We start from the raw sequence: 13,456 nt of genomic DNA on the forward strand, positions 1-13,456 counted from the left end.
GAGTGCATTCTGCAATTAGCAATCCAACAACAAAAATAAATGAGACAATGTAGTATTCAAATCACTTTCAGCAGGAATAATTGTGCAACCTCAAGTTTGGCAGCCCACCATAAAATCATCTTGCAGTACAATTTCTGCAGTTTAAATAACACAGGAATAACTGTAACTTGCAATCTGACTGATATCTCCATTACAACAGCCAAGCACATAGCCACACACTCCCTCTTCCTTTCTCCTTTTCTGTCTCTTTTAAGCCACAGGTCTCTGTGTGTCCAGAGTAAGAACATTGTTCGGCATTCAGCTCACTCATGCATGGCTGTTAAAGTCAACAGAAAATCTAAAATGCAAAAATAACGCATGATGTAACATGACGTTATTATGGTGCAGAAATTACTTTAAACATGTACAAACAGAAACGCGTTCGACATGTTGATAATCCTAATATATCATGTTTCATGGGTGGGGATACAAAGGTCGTCTTGACAACGCACATTAATGCAAATCAGCATAATTACGTTATCGTTTACGTTGATTATGTTGACGCCTCGCCCCAGCCCTAGAAGTATACTGTACATTGTACATTATATCTTACAGTATTTAATTGTTAGTTTGGGTGTAATTCATAGCCTGTATAAATGATGATGTGATTAAGAGCTGGGCATAATTTATTATTTATAGCTACATCAGACTGGGGCCTGCTTTGAGACTGACAGACACAATTAGAACCAGAGAAAGACTTTTTTAGTTAATATAGCAAAAACTGTCATGCCTCCATTCCCAGTGTGTGAATGCATGTACCAGTGGCATCAAAAACAATAAATTTGTTGTAGAAAGTTATTAAAATAAATCTCCAATAAGTGCCTCTTAGTCGAATTGTTATCGGTATCTATATTCTTGTTAATTTGTTTCACAAGTTTAGTTCTAATATTTTACCTTGACCATTCAGCTACTACTCACTTGTTAGCTTCTACTCATAAGGTTAAAAAAATCACGTTTACAATGTCACAAAGCTCACACAACACAGAGCAATGGGCTGCTGAACATTGTCAAATCTATACTGTCACATCCAAAAACTCAATAGTCCTTAAATAATTAAGTGTTAACGCTTATCAGGTTCTCATTTTCTAAGACAAAGCTATAAAGCATATATTAAACAATTTGGCTCGAGTGAAACAGACAAATATGGAACATATAGGTCACACAGTTCTTCTCATACAACAGGGCAACCTATTCAGACATTACAAGCACTATTGGAAATGCTGTCTATGAGAGAAAAAGACTTTCTAAACACTGGAATTACCCAGTAACCTCTGCATTCTTTAGGCCTCAATAGTCATTTGCTAAATAAGGGCTTTTCTCAGAGGGACAATTGCTTCTTTACATATGGTCAGGTATAAAAAGACAGGTTTGAAACAGGTAGGAACATCAGTCAACATGAGCAACACTGGCATGAGCATGATGGGCAAGGTGCTTTTAAAATAAGAATCAGAAAAACATGACATCAATATTGTCATCCCAGTCTTTATCTAAATATGTTTAACCATTGTACTTCTTTGTCTCAGATCATCTTCTACGAGGAGAAGAACTTCCAGGGTCGCTCCTATGAGTGCATGAGCGACTGCTCTGACATGTCCTCCTACCTGAACAGGTGCCACTCCTGCAGGGTTGAGAGTGGCTGCTTCATGGTCTACGACCGCTCCAACTACATGGGAAACCAGTATTTCATGAGGAGGGGCGAGTATTCCGACTACATGAGCATGATGGGAATGAGAGACAGCATCAAGTCCTGCCGCATGATCCCCATGGTAAGCACTGTAGGATTTCCCAGATGCTTTAAAGCAACTCCAGACCTGTAAAAACTTGTGTTTAATTTTGAATGTGTTGAATGTTACAGCACAGAGGATCCTACAGGATGAGGATCTATGAGAGGGAGAACTTTGGAGGTCAGATGCATGAGATGATGGACGACTGTGACAACATCATGGACCGCTACCGCATGTCTGACTGCATGTCCTGTAATGTGATGGACGGTCACTGGCTGATGTACGAGCAGCCCAACTACAGAGGCAGGATGATGTACCTGAGGCCCGGAGAGTACAGGAACTTCCAGAACTTTGGCATGAGTGGCATGAGGTTCATGAGCATGAAGCGCATCATGGACTCTTGCTACTAAATGTTAATGAAATATTCAGAAAAATTGTGAATTCTGCTGAATAAAAAAATCCCTTCAATCATTTTTGTTTGTTTGAATTTACAGAAAGTTGTACAACAAGGAAAAGCCGCTAGTCTATAACAAGGCAACACATTAAACACAGTATACGCAGACAAAACCATTAGAGTCAGAGTCACACGTATACACAATGTCACCTAGTACATGTTTTTGGAAGACACTGGAGCTCCTAGAGGACATTCACACACAAAGACCTAAACCAGGTTCAAACCGAGGAAAGCACAGATGAAAGAACAATCCACTGACTTACTTATTATAAAATTTCTCTGCTATTAAAACATTCATTAACATGCTCAGCAGTTTTGTCATCCTGTTGTAGTTTTTTGGCGAAATGAAAAATAAAAGGGTTATCAATTAAATTATTTTAAAAGAATAATACATTTCGAAAGAGCTATGAAATAATGTCTCACACTTACCTGGAGCCATGACATGAAAAACTCAATATTTTTATATAATTTAAAGGTACATACCCACAAAAATAAGAATACTGCAGTAAAGGAAATTGGCAAATACCTACAATACACAATAGAAAAACATTAAAACTTTGTAATTGCAAAATGGCCACCTAGTCATATCATAAATCCAGAAACCCAGATCTAAATGTAACACGAGTTTAGTGGCTGTGATGTGTTTGGGACCTTTGAAACTTTAGGGCTGAGAGAAAAATAGCATCTGCGTCGTAAGATAGTCGTCAGACAAAAATAACCTGGTTTGCTTCTCTTCTTGTTCTCACAAAATCGACAATCCTTGAAACAGTCGTCTGTACTTCTTTCTCACACAAAGAACAAAAGCAGCATTAAGATCTTCTGCACCCCCATCTTTGTACTTTCATCTTTAGGTTGAATGTTTTGAGAGGTGCTTAAATAAACTGAACTCATGTACTACTTTACCATCTGGTAGTTAGCACACAGCTCAGTCACAATATTAATGACTGGTTAATGGCTAATTGTTAATCAAGAGGTGATTTCAAATCTGGAAGGATCTCAAGTGACACTCCACTCTACAACAGCAATTAACTTACTCTGGTTGTGTTGTGTATATTTGAACTATATTTGGAGTTTGTGTGTCAGTAATGTAGCCATGGCGAGTCTATACACCCCTAGTTACTAATGTTACCGTCAATATTAACAGGAATCACTTGTCTACAGCTAATAATGAAGAAGTCTGTTTACAGACTGTAAGGCTTCTCCTCCTGTACTCTTAAAGACTGACCAAAAAACGTGTTGGTTATATACAGCACATCTAAATCACAGTAATCATTCAGAACTAAGTCAATGATGAGTTTGATCATATTCATGTCATTTAACTGTGCTTGTCATTAAGAATTGTGTAATGTAATCTATGTATAAGGGTAAACTATGATACAGAGAAGCCTGCTGACACAGACAGAGAGAGATTCTGACAAGATCAGATTCTTCTTCTGTCCATAGCGGGGAGGTTGGAAGTTCACATGTTGAGTCAGTTCACATGAGTGGGCAATGCAAGACAATTCAGAGCACTGTGTTGTTGAGTGGAACATCTATCAAAGGACAGCTACATCAAGTTTAGAGGTTTTCAGGATCAATGAGTGAATCAAGAGACTGAAGGCATCACATGTGGTACATCGAGGATATTGCATGATGTGATCATTGGACGGGGATCATTCGGAGAAGTGGGGATTGAATCAATATGGGGAAGACGCCACTATCATATCATCTACAATGCACAGGATGTATGAAGACGGATGTGCCAAGAGGAGGGGACCACCAACCAGAAACCAACACAAAGGAAGAAACACACCCACATTTGAACAGTTTATATTGTATGAAAATCCTGAGTTCTGGGCTCATTTAGTGGAGGTGTAAAAAGGACTGGGTTGTCTGTGGACCACTGAAACTCATTGAGACCTCGGCTGAGACCATGAGACCTCACCTGAGTTTTGCTCTGTATCACAACTTAAACCGCTTTTGCTTAATAAACAGCTTAAGTGAGATCTCTCTCAACTTGAAGTCCGTCTTGCCAGCCTGATGAAGTATTCTGAACACGACAGTCAGACTAGAAATGAGTACCACTTTGGTTCTGAACTATGCACAGCTAACAGTAAATACAAGCTTGTGGGTGCATTGTAAAATTATTATGTTAGATGAAAGCATAATTGGCTTCACCAGTGGTTCCCAAAGTAGGGTGCCTCCTGGGGGCGCAGAGCTATTGCAGGAGGGTGCGGTGTGGGATCGGAAAAGGAGGGATATGAATAAGTATCACCTCAGGTAAATGAAAGAGGCTATACTTCTTCTCGTTATATACCGATATTGTAGACAATTCTGGTCTATAAAAGTGGGGCCCTGCAGAAAAACTTTGGGAAACACTGGGCTACACGGACACATCTCACACAGGCATTCTGATCTCTTAGCAACAATAGCAAAATGTGGTCAGTAACTAAAACACTGCAGTTCCAAAGTTGTTCAAACCTTTTGCTTAATTGAGGTTCAAGGTTTCTTTATTAGTCACCAAAGGTAGATTTGCCAGGTAATGATATTAGTAATCTTGTCTTTGGTCATATTAAAACAAAAGTGGAAAAACAGATGAACATTTTCTTAAACCCAACTAAATCATTGCACAGTAGCATTAAATTTAGTAACATGGCATAGATTTACTGTGTGATCCAGTGTAAGAGTCTAGTCATGTTGAAATGAAACAGAGACCATACATTTAATATCATTATTCCTTCACAGCATCCACATCGCCACATAGAACGTTGCATTGTAATCATGAAAATGAAATTAATTTGGGTAAGGTAATGTGTCCAAGAAAACATGATGGATTTATCAAAGAGTAATTATTAATACAACTGTAAAATCTATCAATTTAGTACATATTTTATTTCGTTTAACTTTTTTAAAACGTTTTTTTTACTAAAAATATGAACATTTAACACAGATAGATACTGGTTCCTGCTTTCTTGTGCTTTTCTCTGCATTTTTTCATTTCCATTTTGTTGGGATATTGCTGATTCACTGTTAAGCACTGTTAAAAACCATGAAACAGAATGGAAAACCATGAAAAAGTATACGTTCAGTAAGTGTATGTTATTTTGTAAATAGCGTGCTGCCTCTGGCTAAGCACAATTGTGTTACCTTGTTAAAAAGAGAGAGAAAAAAAAATAAACTCCTGCAACCTTAGTCACGTGGAACACACAACACAGTAACACAGGCCTCTACAAGCCACTGCATCATGTTGCTGGGTCAGGGGTTTACACAATGGGGGCTCATGGATTCTTTGGGGATTGGTCAGGTATAAAAGCAAAGGTAAATCTCTGTCAGACAGCAGTGCAGGAGTAGCAGTAATAGCAGCAGCAGCTCATCTACAAAAATGACCACCACTGACATGAGCATGGGAAAGGTAATATACCTAAATATTTGCAGTTTGTTCAGAATACAATTAAACTATGGTCATATTGCTATAAACTTAAAATGTGATGTTGGGTGAACATTATATTTCAGATTATCTTCTACGAGGAGAGGAACTTCCAGGGTCGCTCCTATGAGTGCATGAGCGACTGCTCTGACATGTCCTCCTACCTGAACAAGTGCCACTCCTGCAGGGTGGAGAATGGCTGCTTCATGGTCTACGATCGTACCAACTACATGGGAAACCAGTATTTCATGAGGAGGGGCGAGTATCCTGATTACATGAGCATGATGGGATGGAGCGGTCCTATCAGGTCTTGTCGTATGATCCCCATGGTAAGTTTAAAACAGCTTCTGTCACAGTTGAAACCTCTGCAAGAGTAAAGATGTGTTTTTAATTTTGCAAACTTTGTTTTATTTTCTCTCAACAGTACAGAGGCCAGTTCAGGATGAAGATCTACGAGAGGGAGAACTTTGGAGGTCAGATGCACGAGATGATGGACGACTGTGACAACGTCATGGACCGCTACCGCATGTCTGACTGCATGTCCTGTAATGTGATGGACGGTCACTGGCTGATGTACGAGCAGCCCAACTACAGAGGCAGGATGATGTACGTGAGGCCCGGAGAGTACAGGAACTTCAGGGACATGGGAATGGGAAGCTCAAGGTTCATGAGCATGAAGCGCGTCATGGATATGTGTTAGGTATTTCAAATTAAAATAAAAAATACAGATAATTCAAAAGGTTGAGTGCTGACTTTTCTCTTCTTTGAAACTTATACAAAGACATACAATGATCCTATGGATGAGACAGAGTAGGACCATCCATCAATCATAAACACTATTTACACCCACTGACACAGCCACGCTCACAATCTAATCAATAAAACAATTCGCTCACCAACACCGCCTTAAACACTGCTCGGTATAGTAAGGACATCAGCAACAATTCATGATCCAAAGCACATCTTTGTTCATACCGTGGTTCTATAGCTGAATGACAGAAAAACTGATTTGATTGACGAGTTCTATGACTCCTGGGGAAAGTTATTGATAGAAAAGTATAAAAATGTCATGTTCGTTTATTGAAATACGCATGGGTTTTTACCTAAAAAAGTAAAATGTATTCATCATAAAACTGTCCAACAGGAAGATTACAAATGTGGAAAATTACAACTAGATACAAATTTATGCACATAAAGATGTACAGTTGATAAACCTATAGTATTAATGCAGCTCCATAACCCTGTTTGACCATGACATAAGTATGAATTTGTCCCAGTTTCTGCTCAAAAATGATTCAATTAAAAATGTATCCATTCAAATAGGGGGGCTGGACTTGGCAATTAACCTTGTGCCTTTGCTATGATATATTGTCATTATGGTGTTATTAAAAAATGGGAAAATGCTGTGAAAATAAAAGACACGGGAATGAAATGTGTTCAACATAAGAACATCATTTTTATGTATATATCATTATGTTTATTGTAGTAATACACTTACTAGTATTATAAATAAAATCTCTGCTCTCCAGGCTTAAATCCCAGTTCAGGTTGTGCCTATTGTAGGAGACCCAATTCCACTATGGAATATAAAGAAAACAAAGGAAAGATTTTTTTCATTTTCTGCACAGACTACATTGACTTTAATACAGGGTCTGTTAAACATCATTCTAGAAGAAAGAAACTAGTGACTCAGACTGAGCGTCACCAGAATGTGATAATGCATATGCTAAGAGGTGTGGCATATGCTTTACAACACATTACATGGCAGACGCTTTTATCCAAAGTGACTTACATTACATTACCACCCTTCGCAGAGGGGGGAGCAACTGAGGGTTCGGTGCCTTGCTCAGGGGCACCTCGGCAGGGGCTCGAACCGGCAACCCTCCGGTTCCCAAGCGGAAGCTCTACCCACTGAGCTACTGCCTCCCTTACTACCCTTACTACTACCTCTTTAGACATTTACCTAATCAAGAATACTAAGGATTCCAAAATAATTTCCATTTTTGGAAAGCGGATATGATATGTGATCAAATTATGTCAGTAAGACCAAGAACACTTGTGCAATTATGTTATTCTTGCCAATTGTTCCCTACACATGCATCCCTTTGCTTGCCTCTCTCCTCTATACAGCACCTCGGTTGTACATTTTTTTACATTTCCATTTCATGTGTTGATGTGTCTACACCTACATTTCATTTTGCATTCATTCAGTTGCCTATTCAGTTGTCTATTTACTTAGTAATAATCATTTACTTATTAGCAATGGTCTGTGTAAATTTCTTTAAAGCAGAGAATAAAGGGATCAATGTCACAGAGAGTTCACTATATGAGATTGATTTGATTGAATTGTCTTAATTGAATAGAATTGGGTTTGATACATTTCCTCACAAATTAGTCAATTAAATTACCTGCCGCTTTTCAATAAATACACTCTTGAATGGAAAATGATAACATCTACACTAGCATGGTCAGAGTGACGTCATCAGATCTGGTTATTTTGTTTCCTTTTTCTTCTGTCTTCACGTGTACGACTACATATTACTTAGCATTATTATTTTATTTTATTTTCTATACTTACATACAAAAATAATCAATAACTGCATGCTCATTGTTATGTCATGCAATGTTGTCCTCTATGAAAATATTTGGGGAAAAAGAAATAAATGATGTACAATAAATGAACTTTGAGACACAACATGTCTTATCAGCCTGTCAAATTTGACCCAGATCAGATTACATTTGTTATCGCTGTGACAGACGGATGTGCAATATCTAAATGTGTATATCAATGAATGAAAAACAAAAATATCCTGCAATTGTGTCCTGCAATTGTGTTTAGCAATTGTAAACCTCTCTGCTTGCTAGATGCCGCATGCTTCTGCATTGGAAATCCCTGACTCCTCCCTCTAACAAGTCTTTATACTGAGGAATATCATAGAACAGGTTAATGAATGGCAAGCAACCCTGTATGCAAATTTCATAGACTTTGAGAAGGCCTTTGATTCTGTTCACCAAGTTCAAGCTTGTGGGTCATCATGCAGAAGTATGGAATTCCAGAGAAGATTGTACGAATCGTGAAGCTATGAAGATTTCCAGTGTACTGGTAAAGAGCAGGGTGAAACTGGCGATTGGTTTGGCATCAAGACTGGAGTCAAACAAGGTTGCACTATGTTTTTGTTCTTGATGGTCATGGACTGGATATTTAGAAGAACAGTTGGTCTAGGTGAAAATGGTATAAGATAGAAGTTCACAACCAAGCTTGATGACTTAGATTTTGCTGACGACATAGCCTTATTTTCCTCTACTAAACAGCATATCCAGGAGAAGACAGCAAAATTGGATGACGAAGCCAGGCGTGTAGGGCTCAAGATAAATTGGAGAAGACCAAGATATTGAGGATAAATGCCAAACAGCAAGAGAAGATCATAATCCATGGACAGGAGATTGAGGATGTGGACGAATTAACGTACTGAGGAGTGAAGGTCTGCAAAGAAGGTGGTGGAATGAAAGACCCAAGAAACAGGCTATCAAAGGCAAGGGGTGCGTATAATAGGCTAAGAAAGATATGGAGCTCAAAGAACAACTCAAAGAGGACAAAGATTAGGCTGTATAAGACGCCAGTGTTACCAGTTTTGTTATACGGATGCAAGACTTGGAAAATTAATAAAGGAGATGATAGGGCAATTGATGTATTCCAGCATTAATGTTTGAGAAGAATCCTTAAAATTAGTTGGCAAGATCATGTCGGCAACGAGGAGATACGTGGGCGAGCAGGCATGAGCAGAGAGATAAAAAGATGGAGATGGAAAATGATTGGGCACGTGTTGAGGAAAGATCGAGAGAGTGATTGTAACATAGCGATGATCTGGGCACCAGAAGGGAGGAGGAAACGAGGAAGGCCGAAAACAACATGGAGAAGGACGGTAGAGGAAGAGCGGCGAGGCGGGGTGGACGACATGGGAAGAAGTGCGGGTGAAGGCGGCTGACAGGAGAAAGTGCAAGAACTGTGTGGATGCCCTATGTGCCACTAGGCATGAAGAGGACAGATGATGATGATATCCTAGGAGGGCCAGGATGGGGTTGTGTGAATGTGGGGTTGTGTGATTGCTGGATTGGGTTGGGTCTTTGGGTGGGATTCCTTCTCTTTGTTATTGTTTTTATGTTTGTTTTTCTCTGCTCTTCTTTTCTTCACCACAGCCTATGATGTGATCTGAAGTAGCCTACACTGCTGTTTGACATCATCCTGTAAAAACTATGAGATCACCGCATCAACATCAGTGAGGCCATCCGGGGCTCTGCGTCCACACTACTGTGCCATGTTCTCGCAACCTTCAGAGGCTGTGGCTTCTTGCTGTTACTATTTATTTTTTTCAGTTTCTATTTCAATCTACTTGTACTTCATATTGCCTATTTTACCTCAGGGTCTTCAAAAAAAGTTGTAAAAAAACAACAATGATAATAACTATACAACCTTCTTTCCTTTTCTCTATCTCTCTCTCTTTTTCCCCCTCTTTCTGTATATAAAACGATCTCCAAAATGTCCCAACACTGTATGCACACTGTCATGTCAAATGCTTGCTTCACTAAAAATATACAACTGAGAATGCAAAAAATAAAATACTACATATGAAGCTAAATGTACTCTGTGGTTGTGTGTTATTTATGTGTATTTATTAGTTGAAGCTGACATAATAAATTGGAATCCACTGACTTTTTGATGTAACATATTTTAAATAATAAATGAAAACAGCATGGACAAAAGTATTGATACCCCTTAGAACTGCTTGAAATATCTCTTCAATCCAATTATTTAAGTATTAAAATCAAAACCAAAGTGGCAGTTATATTACAAATGGAATAAATATTAGGTGTTGTAATTTTTCTCAGTTACAACATATTTCAGAGGAAATTATTTTAAGGGTACCAACACTGTATTTAATTATTTACAGTGCATTTTGAAGACCTGCGTATACGTGTTACGCATTATTGTAGAAGAATTATGTGAATCTAATGACTTCTAAAACAAAAAGTGTGTTTTTGAATACACTTTCTCTGCTGTTTAGCAGAAAGGACAATACAGAGCTGGGCCTCTTCTCACAAATGCAACCCCTGCAAATCACATACTATTGCAGGTCACTTTGAATTGAACTGTACACAGGGGCCTCTGCTCCATGTTGCTCTGTCAGGAATTTGAACAAAGCGGTCCTGGATCCTGTGTGTGAGTTCAGGTATATAAGAGGGAGCAGGACAGCCAGAAAAATGTGTAGTCATTTTGAGCCAAAACAGGTTTAACTGTAGCCATGACCATGGGCAAGGTGTGTATTGCTTTCAATTTAGATTTATCTAAATTGATTAGGTAAAAATACTGCATTTGTAATGCAGCTTTTTATTATATGTGGTATTTACGTTCATAATAATTCTGTTTTCATTTCAGATCATCTTCTACGAGGACAGGAACTTCCAGGGTCGTTCCTATGAGACCAGCAGCGACTGTGCTGACATGTCCTCCTACCTGAGCAGGTGCCACTCCTGCAGGGTTGAGAGCGGCTGCTTCATGGTCTATGATCGCAATAACTACATGGGAAACCAGTTCTTTGTTAGAAGGGGAGAGTACTCTGATTACCAGCGCATGGGCATGAGTGATTGCATCAGGTCTTGCCGTATGATCCCCATGGTAAGTCATTTTTCATGTTCATTTGAAAACACATATCTGACCATTAATACTGAAAAAGTAGATAGTGGGACCAATTTCATGTTGTATTTGAAGAGTGATTTCAATAACTGAACATTACACATGAATTTACAGCACAGGGGTCAGTTCAGGATGAGGATCTATGAGAAGGAGAACTTTGGCGGTCAGATGCATGAGCTGATGGACGACTGTGACAACATGATGGATCGTTACCGCATGTCTGACTGCATGTCCTGCAACGTCATGGACGGCCACTGGCTGATGTACGAGCAGCCCAACTACAGAGGCAGGATGATGTACACGAGGCCTGGAGAGTATAGGAGCTTCAGGGACATGGGAATGGGAGGCTCGAGGTTCATGAGCATGAGGCGCGTCATGGATTCCTGTTATTAGACCACCAGCATATAAAATATGAAATTTAATAAAATATATTAATTCTCTTCCAATTGATTTCCTTGGTTATTACAAACTGACAAGCAATCACATTGTACAATTCGTACGAAAACACAGATACAACCAAAAATATAAATATATTTCCCATCCTTCAACTTTATATACCAAGCAGAATCAGAATCAGAATCAGAATCACTTTATTTGCCAATTAAGTTTGCACTAAAGAGGAATTTGCTGTGGTTCTGGGTGCAACGTAAAACATATAGAAAAAGACAACAGAAGACAACATATAAAACAACATAAAACAACATGTACAAACAGCAGCTTGGTGAATACTTAAATTAAAAACACACTAAATTAAATATGTTAACTAAATGAGTGCTGATGAATAAGGTGTTAAAAAACATGCAGGGGATTATTGTAATAAATTAACTTAAGACTACTGTTAAATAATGTTAATGTGCAGGGGTTTATTATGAGTCAGTGGAAGACCCGGGCCTTGTTGATAAGGCCCACTGCAGAGGGGAAGAAGCTGGATTTGTGGCGTGAGGTTTTGGTCCTGATGGACCTCAGCCTTCTGCCAGAGGGGAGGATTAAAAACAGTTTGTGTCCAGGGTGGGAGGGGTCGGCCAGAATCTTGCCTGCCCGCTTCAGGGTCCGGGAGGCGGGTTGCAGCGGATCACCTTCTCGGCACAGCGGATGATTCCTTGGCAGTGGCTGCAGCTTACCAGACGGTGATGGAGGAGGTGAGGATGGACTCAATGATGGCAGAGTAGAAGTGTACCATCAATGTCTTTGGCAGGCTGAACTTCTTCAGCTGCCTCAGGAAGAACATCCTTTGCTGGGCTTTTTTGGTGAGGGAGCTGATGTTGAGCTCCCACTTGAGGTCCTGGGAGATGATGGCTCCCAGGAAACGAAAGGACTCCACAGTGTCAACTGGGGAGTCACACAGAGTGATGGGGGCAGGTGGGGCTGCGTTCAGTTGGAAATCATAGACTATCTCCTTTGTTTTCAGAGCATTAAGCTCCAGATTGTTACGCCTGCACCAATTCACCAGACGGTCAGTCTCCTGCCTGTAGGCATATTGATGATTTATAATTTGCTATCTATCTCAATACCAATCTTGTCGACAGCTGTGCTGCAACAAAAGCCAAACTTAAAGTGCCTGCTGTAGGTGAAACAACCATTAATTAAGTGTTTTGAAAAAATGGAAAATCCTTTCCTGATCACTTTACAGTGACACTGACACCTTCTTAACTTCACTGACAAAATCTCAAAAACTGAAAGAGACTAAAAAATGCTTAATCAGGCAGTTAACTGCAAAAACCACAAAGTCTCAGCAACAAACATTCTGGAATCCAACTACCCCCTCTCTTTATTTCACAACTAATTAGTCTATGAATATGTGTTTACGGTCACTGGTCTTTCATCTCTGTTTACACAGTATAGTTTTTCCCTACCTATTTGACAACTTTCAGGGATTTATGAGCTCACTCTTGAACACCTGCCCCTACGAGCCTACTCGTTCTTGCCTATGTGATGGGTGATTGTTGCATTCAAAATTCCTTTAAAAAAATTCCTACTTCAATACATGTGAACATTTCTTTGTCGATATTATGTATGATATCTTGGAGGGAGTTGCACAATATGAAATGAAACTGCTAATACTGCACGTAATAGAGAAGTATACAACATCACTTGACGCGCCAACATCACAACAAACCTCCTGCAGTAAAGTTAGGAGAGGA

The 13,456-nt window shown here is 39.3% G+C and overlaps 3 protein-coding genes across 3 annotated transcripts; all 3 read left to right on the top strand.

The window, feature by feature from the left end:
• The first annotated feature begins 1,434 nt into the window (after positions 1 to 1,434).
• LOC143005721 (gamma-crystallin M3-like) lies at positions 1,435 to 2,173 on the top strand. Its single transcript, XM_076157081.1, has 3 exons — positions 1,435 to 1,467; positions 1,563 to 1,805; positions 1,895 to 2,173. Exons 1-3 carry the CDS (start codon positions 1,435 to 1,437, stop codon positions 2,171 to 2,173), a joined length of 555 nt encoding a protein of 184 aa, XP_076013196.1.
• Positions 2,174 to 5,569: 3,396 nt separating this feature from the next.
• On the top strand, positions 5,570 to 6,323 carry LOC143005287 (gamma-crystallin M3-like). The gene is made up of 3 exons (XM_076156600.1): positions 5,570 to 5,608; positions 5,710 to 5,952; positions 6,048 to 6,323. Exons 1-3 carry the CDS (start codon positions 5,579 to 5,581, stop codon positions 6,321 to 6,323), a joined length of 549 nt encoding a protein of 182 aa, XP_076012715.1. The 5' UTR covers positions 5,570 to 5,578.
• A 3,210-nt stretch (positions 6,324 to 9,533) lies between these two features.
• Positions 9,534 to 11,708, top strand: LOC143004197 (gamma-crystallin M3-like). The gene is made up of 4 exons (XM_076155122.1): positions 9,534 to 9,546; positions 9,655 to 9,718; positions 11,006 to 11,297; positions 11,430 to 11,708. The coding sequence occupies exons 1-4, from the start codon at positions 9,534 to 9,536 to the stop codon at positions 11,706 to 11,708; spliced, it is 648 nt and encodes a 215-aa protein (XP_076011237.1).
• Positions 11,709 to 13,456: the final 1,748 nt, after the last annotated feature.

This window comes from Genypterus blacodes, unplaced genomic scaffold (assembly GCF_046128005.1).
Source record: "Genypterus blacodes isolate CSIRO-AG114 ecotype Tasmania unplaced genomic scaffold, CSIRO-AGI_Gbla_v1 ptg000008l_1, whole genome shotgun sequence".
Classification (NCBI taxonomy): Eukaryota; Metazoa; Chordata; class Actinopteri; order Ophidiiformes; family Ophidiidae; genus Genypterus; species Genypterus blacodes.

Coding starts and splice junctions, on each gene's coding strand:
- LOC143005721 (XM_076157081.1), top strand. CDS start 1,435: ATGAGCAACACTGGCATGAGCATGATGGGCAAG. Junction 1,468..1,562: donor GCATGAGCATGATGGGCAAG/GTGCTTTTAAAA, acceptor TCTTTGTCTCAG/ATCATCTTCTACGAGGAGAA. Junction 1,806..1,894: donor CCTGCCGCATGATCCCCATG/GTAAGCACTGTA, acceptor TGAATGTTACAG/CACAGAGGATCCTACAGGAT.
- LOC143005287 (XM_076156600.1), top strand. CDS start 5,579: ATGACCACCACTGACATGAGCATGGGAAAG. Junction 5,609..5,709: donor CTGACATGAGCATGGGAAAG/GTAATATACCTA, acceptor ATTATATTTCAG/ATTATCTTCTACGAGGAGAG. Junction 5,953..6,047: donor CTTGTCGTATGATCCCCATG/GTAAGTTTAAAA, acceptor TTCTCTCAACAG/TACAGAGGCCAGTTCAGGAT.
- LOC143004197 (XM_076155122.1), top strand. Junction 9,719..11,005: donor TGGGGTTGTGTGAATGTGGG/GTTGTGTGATTG, acceptor TTTGTAATGCAG/CTTTTTATTATATGTGGTAT. Junction 11,298..11,429: donor CTTGCCGTATGATCCCCATG/GTAAGTCATTTT, acceptor ATGAATTTACAG/CACAGGGGTCAGTTCAGGAT.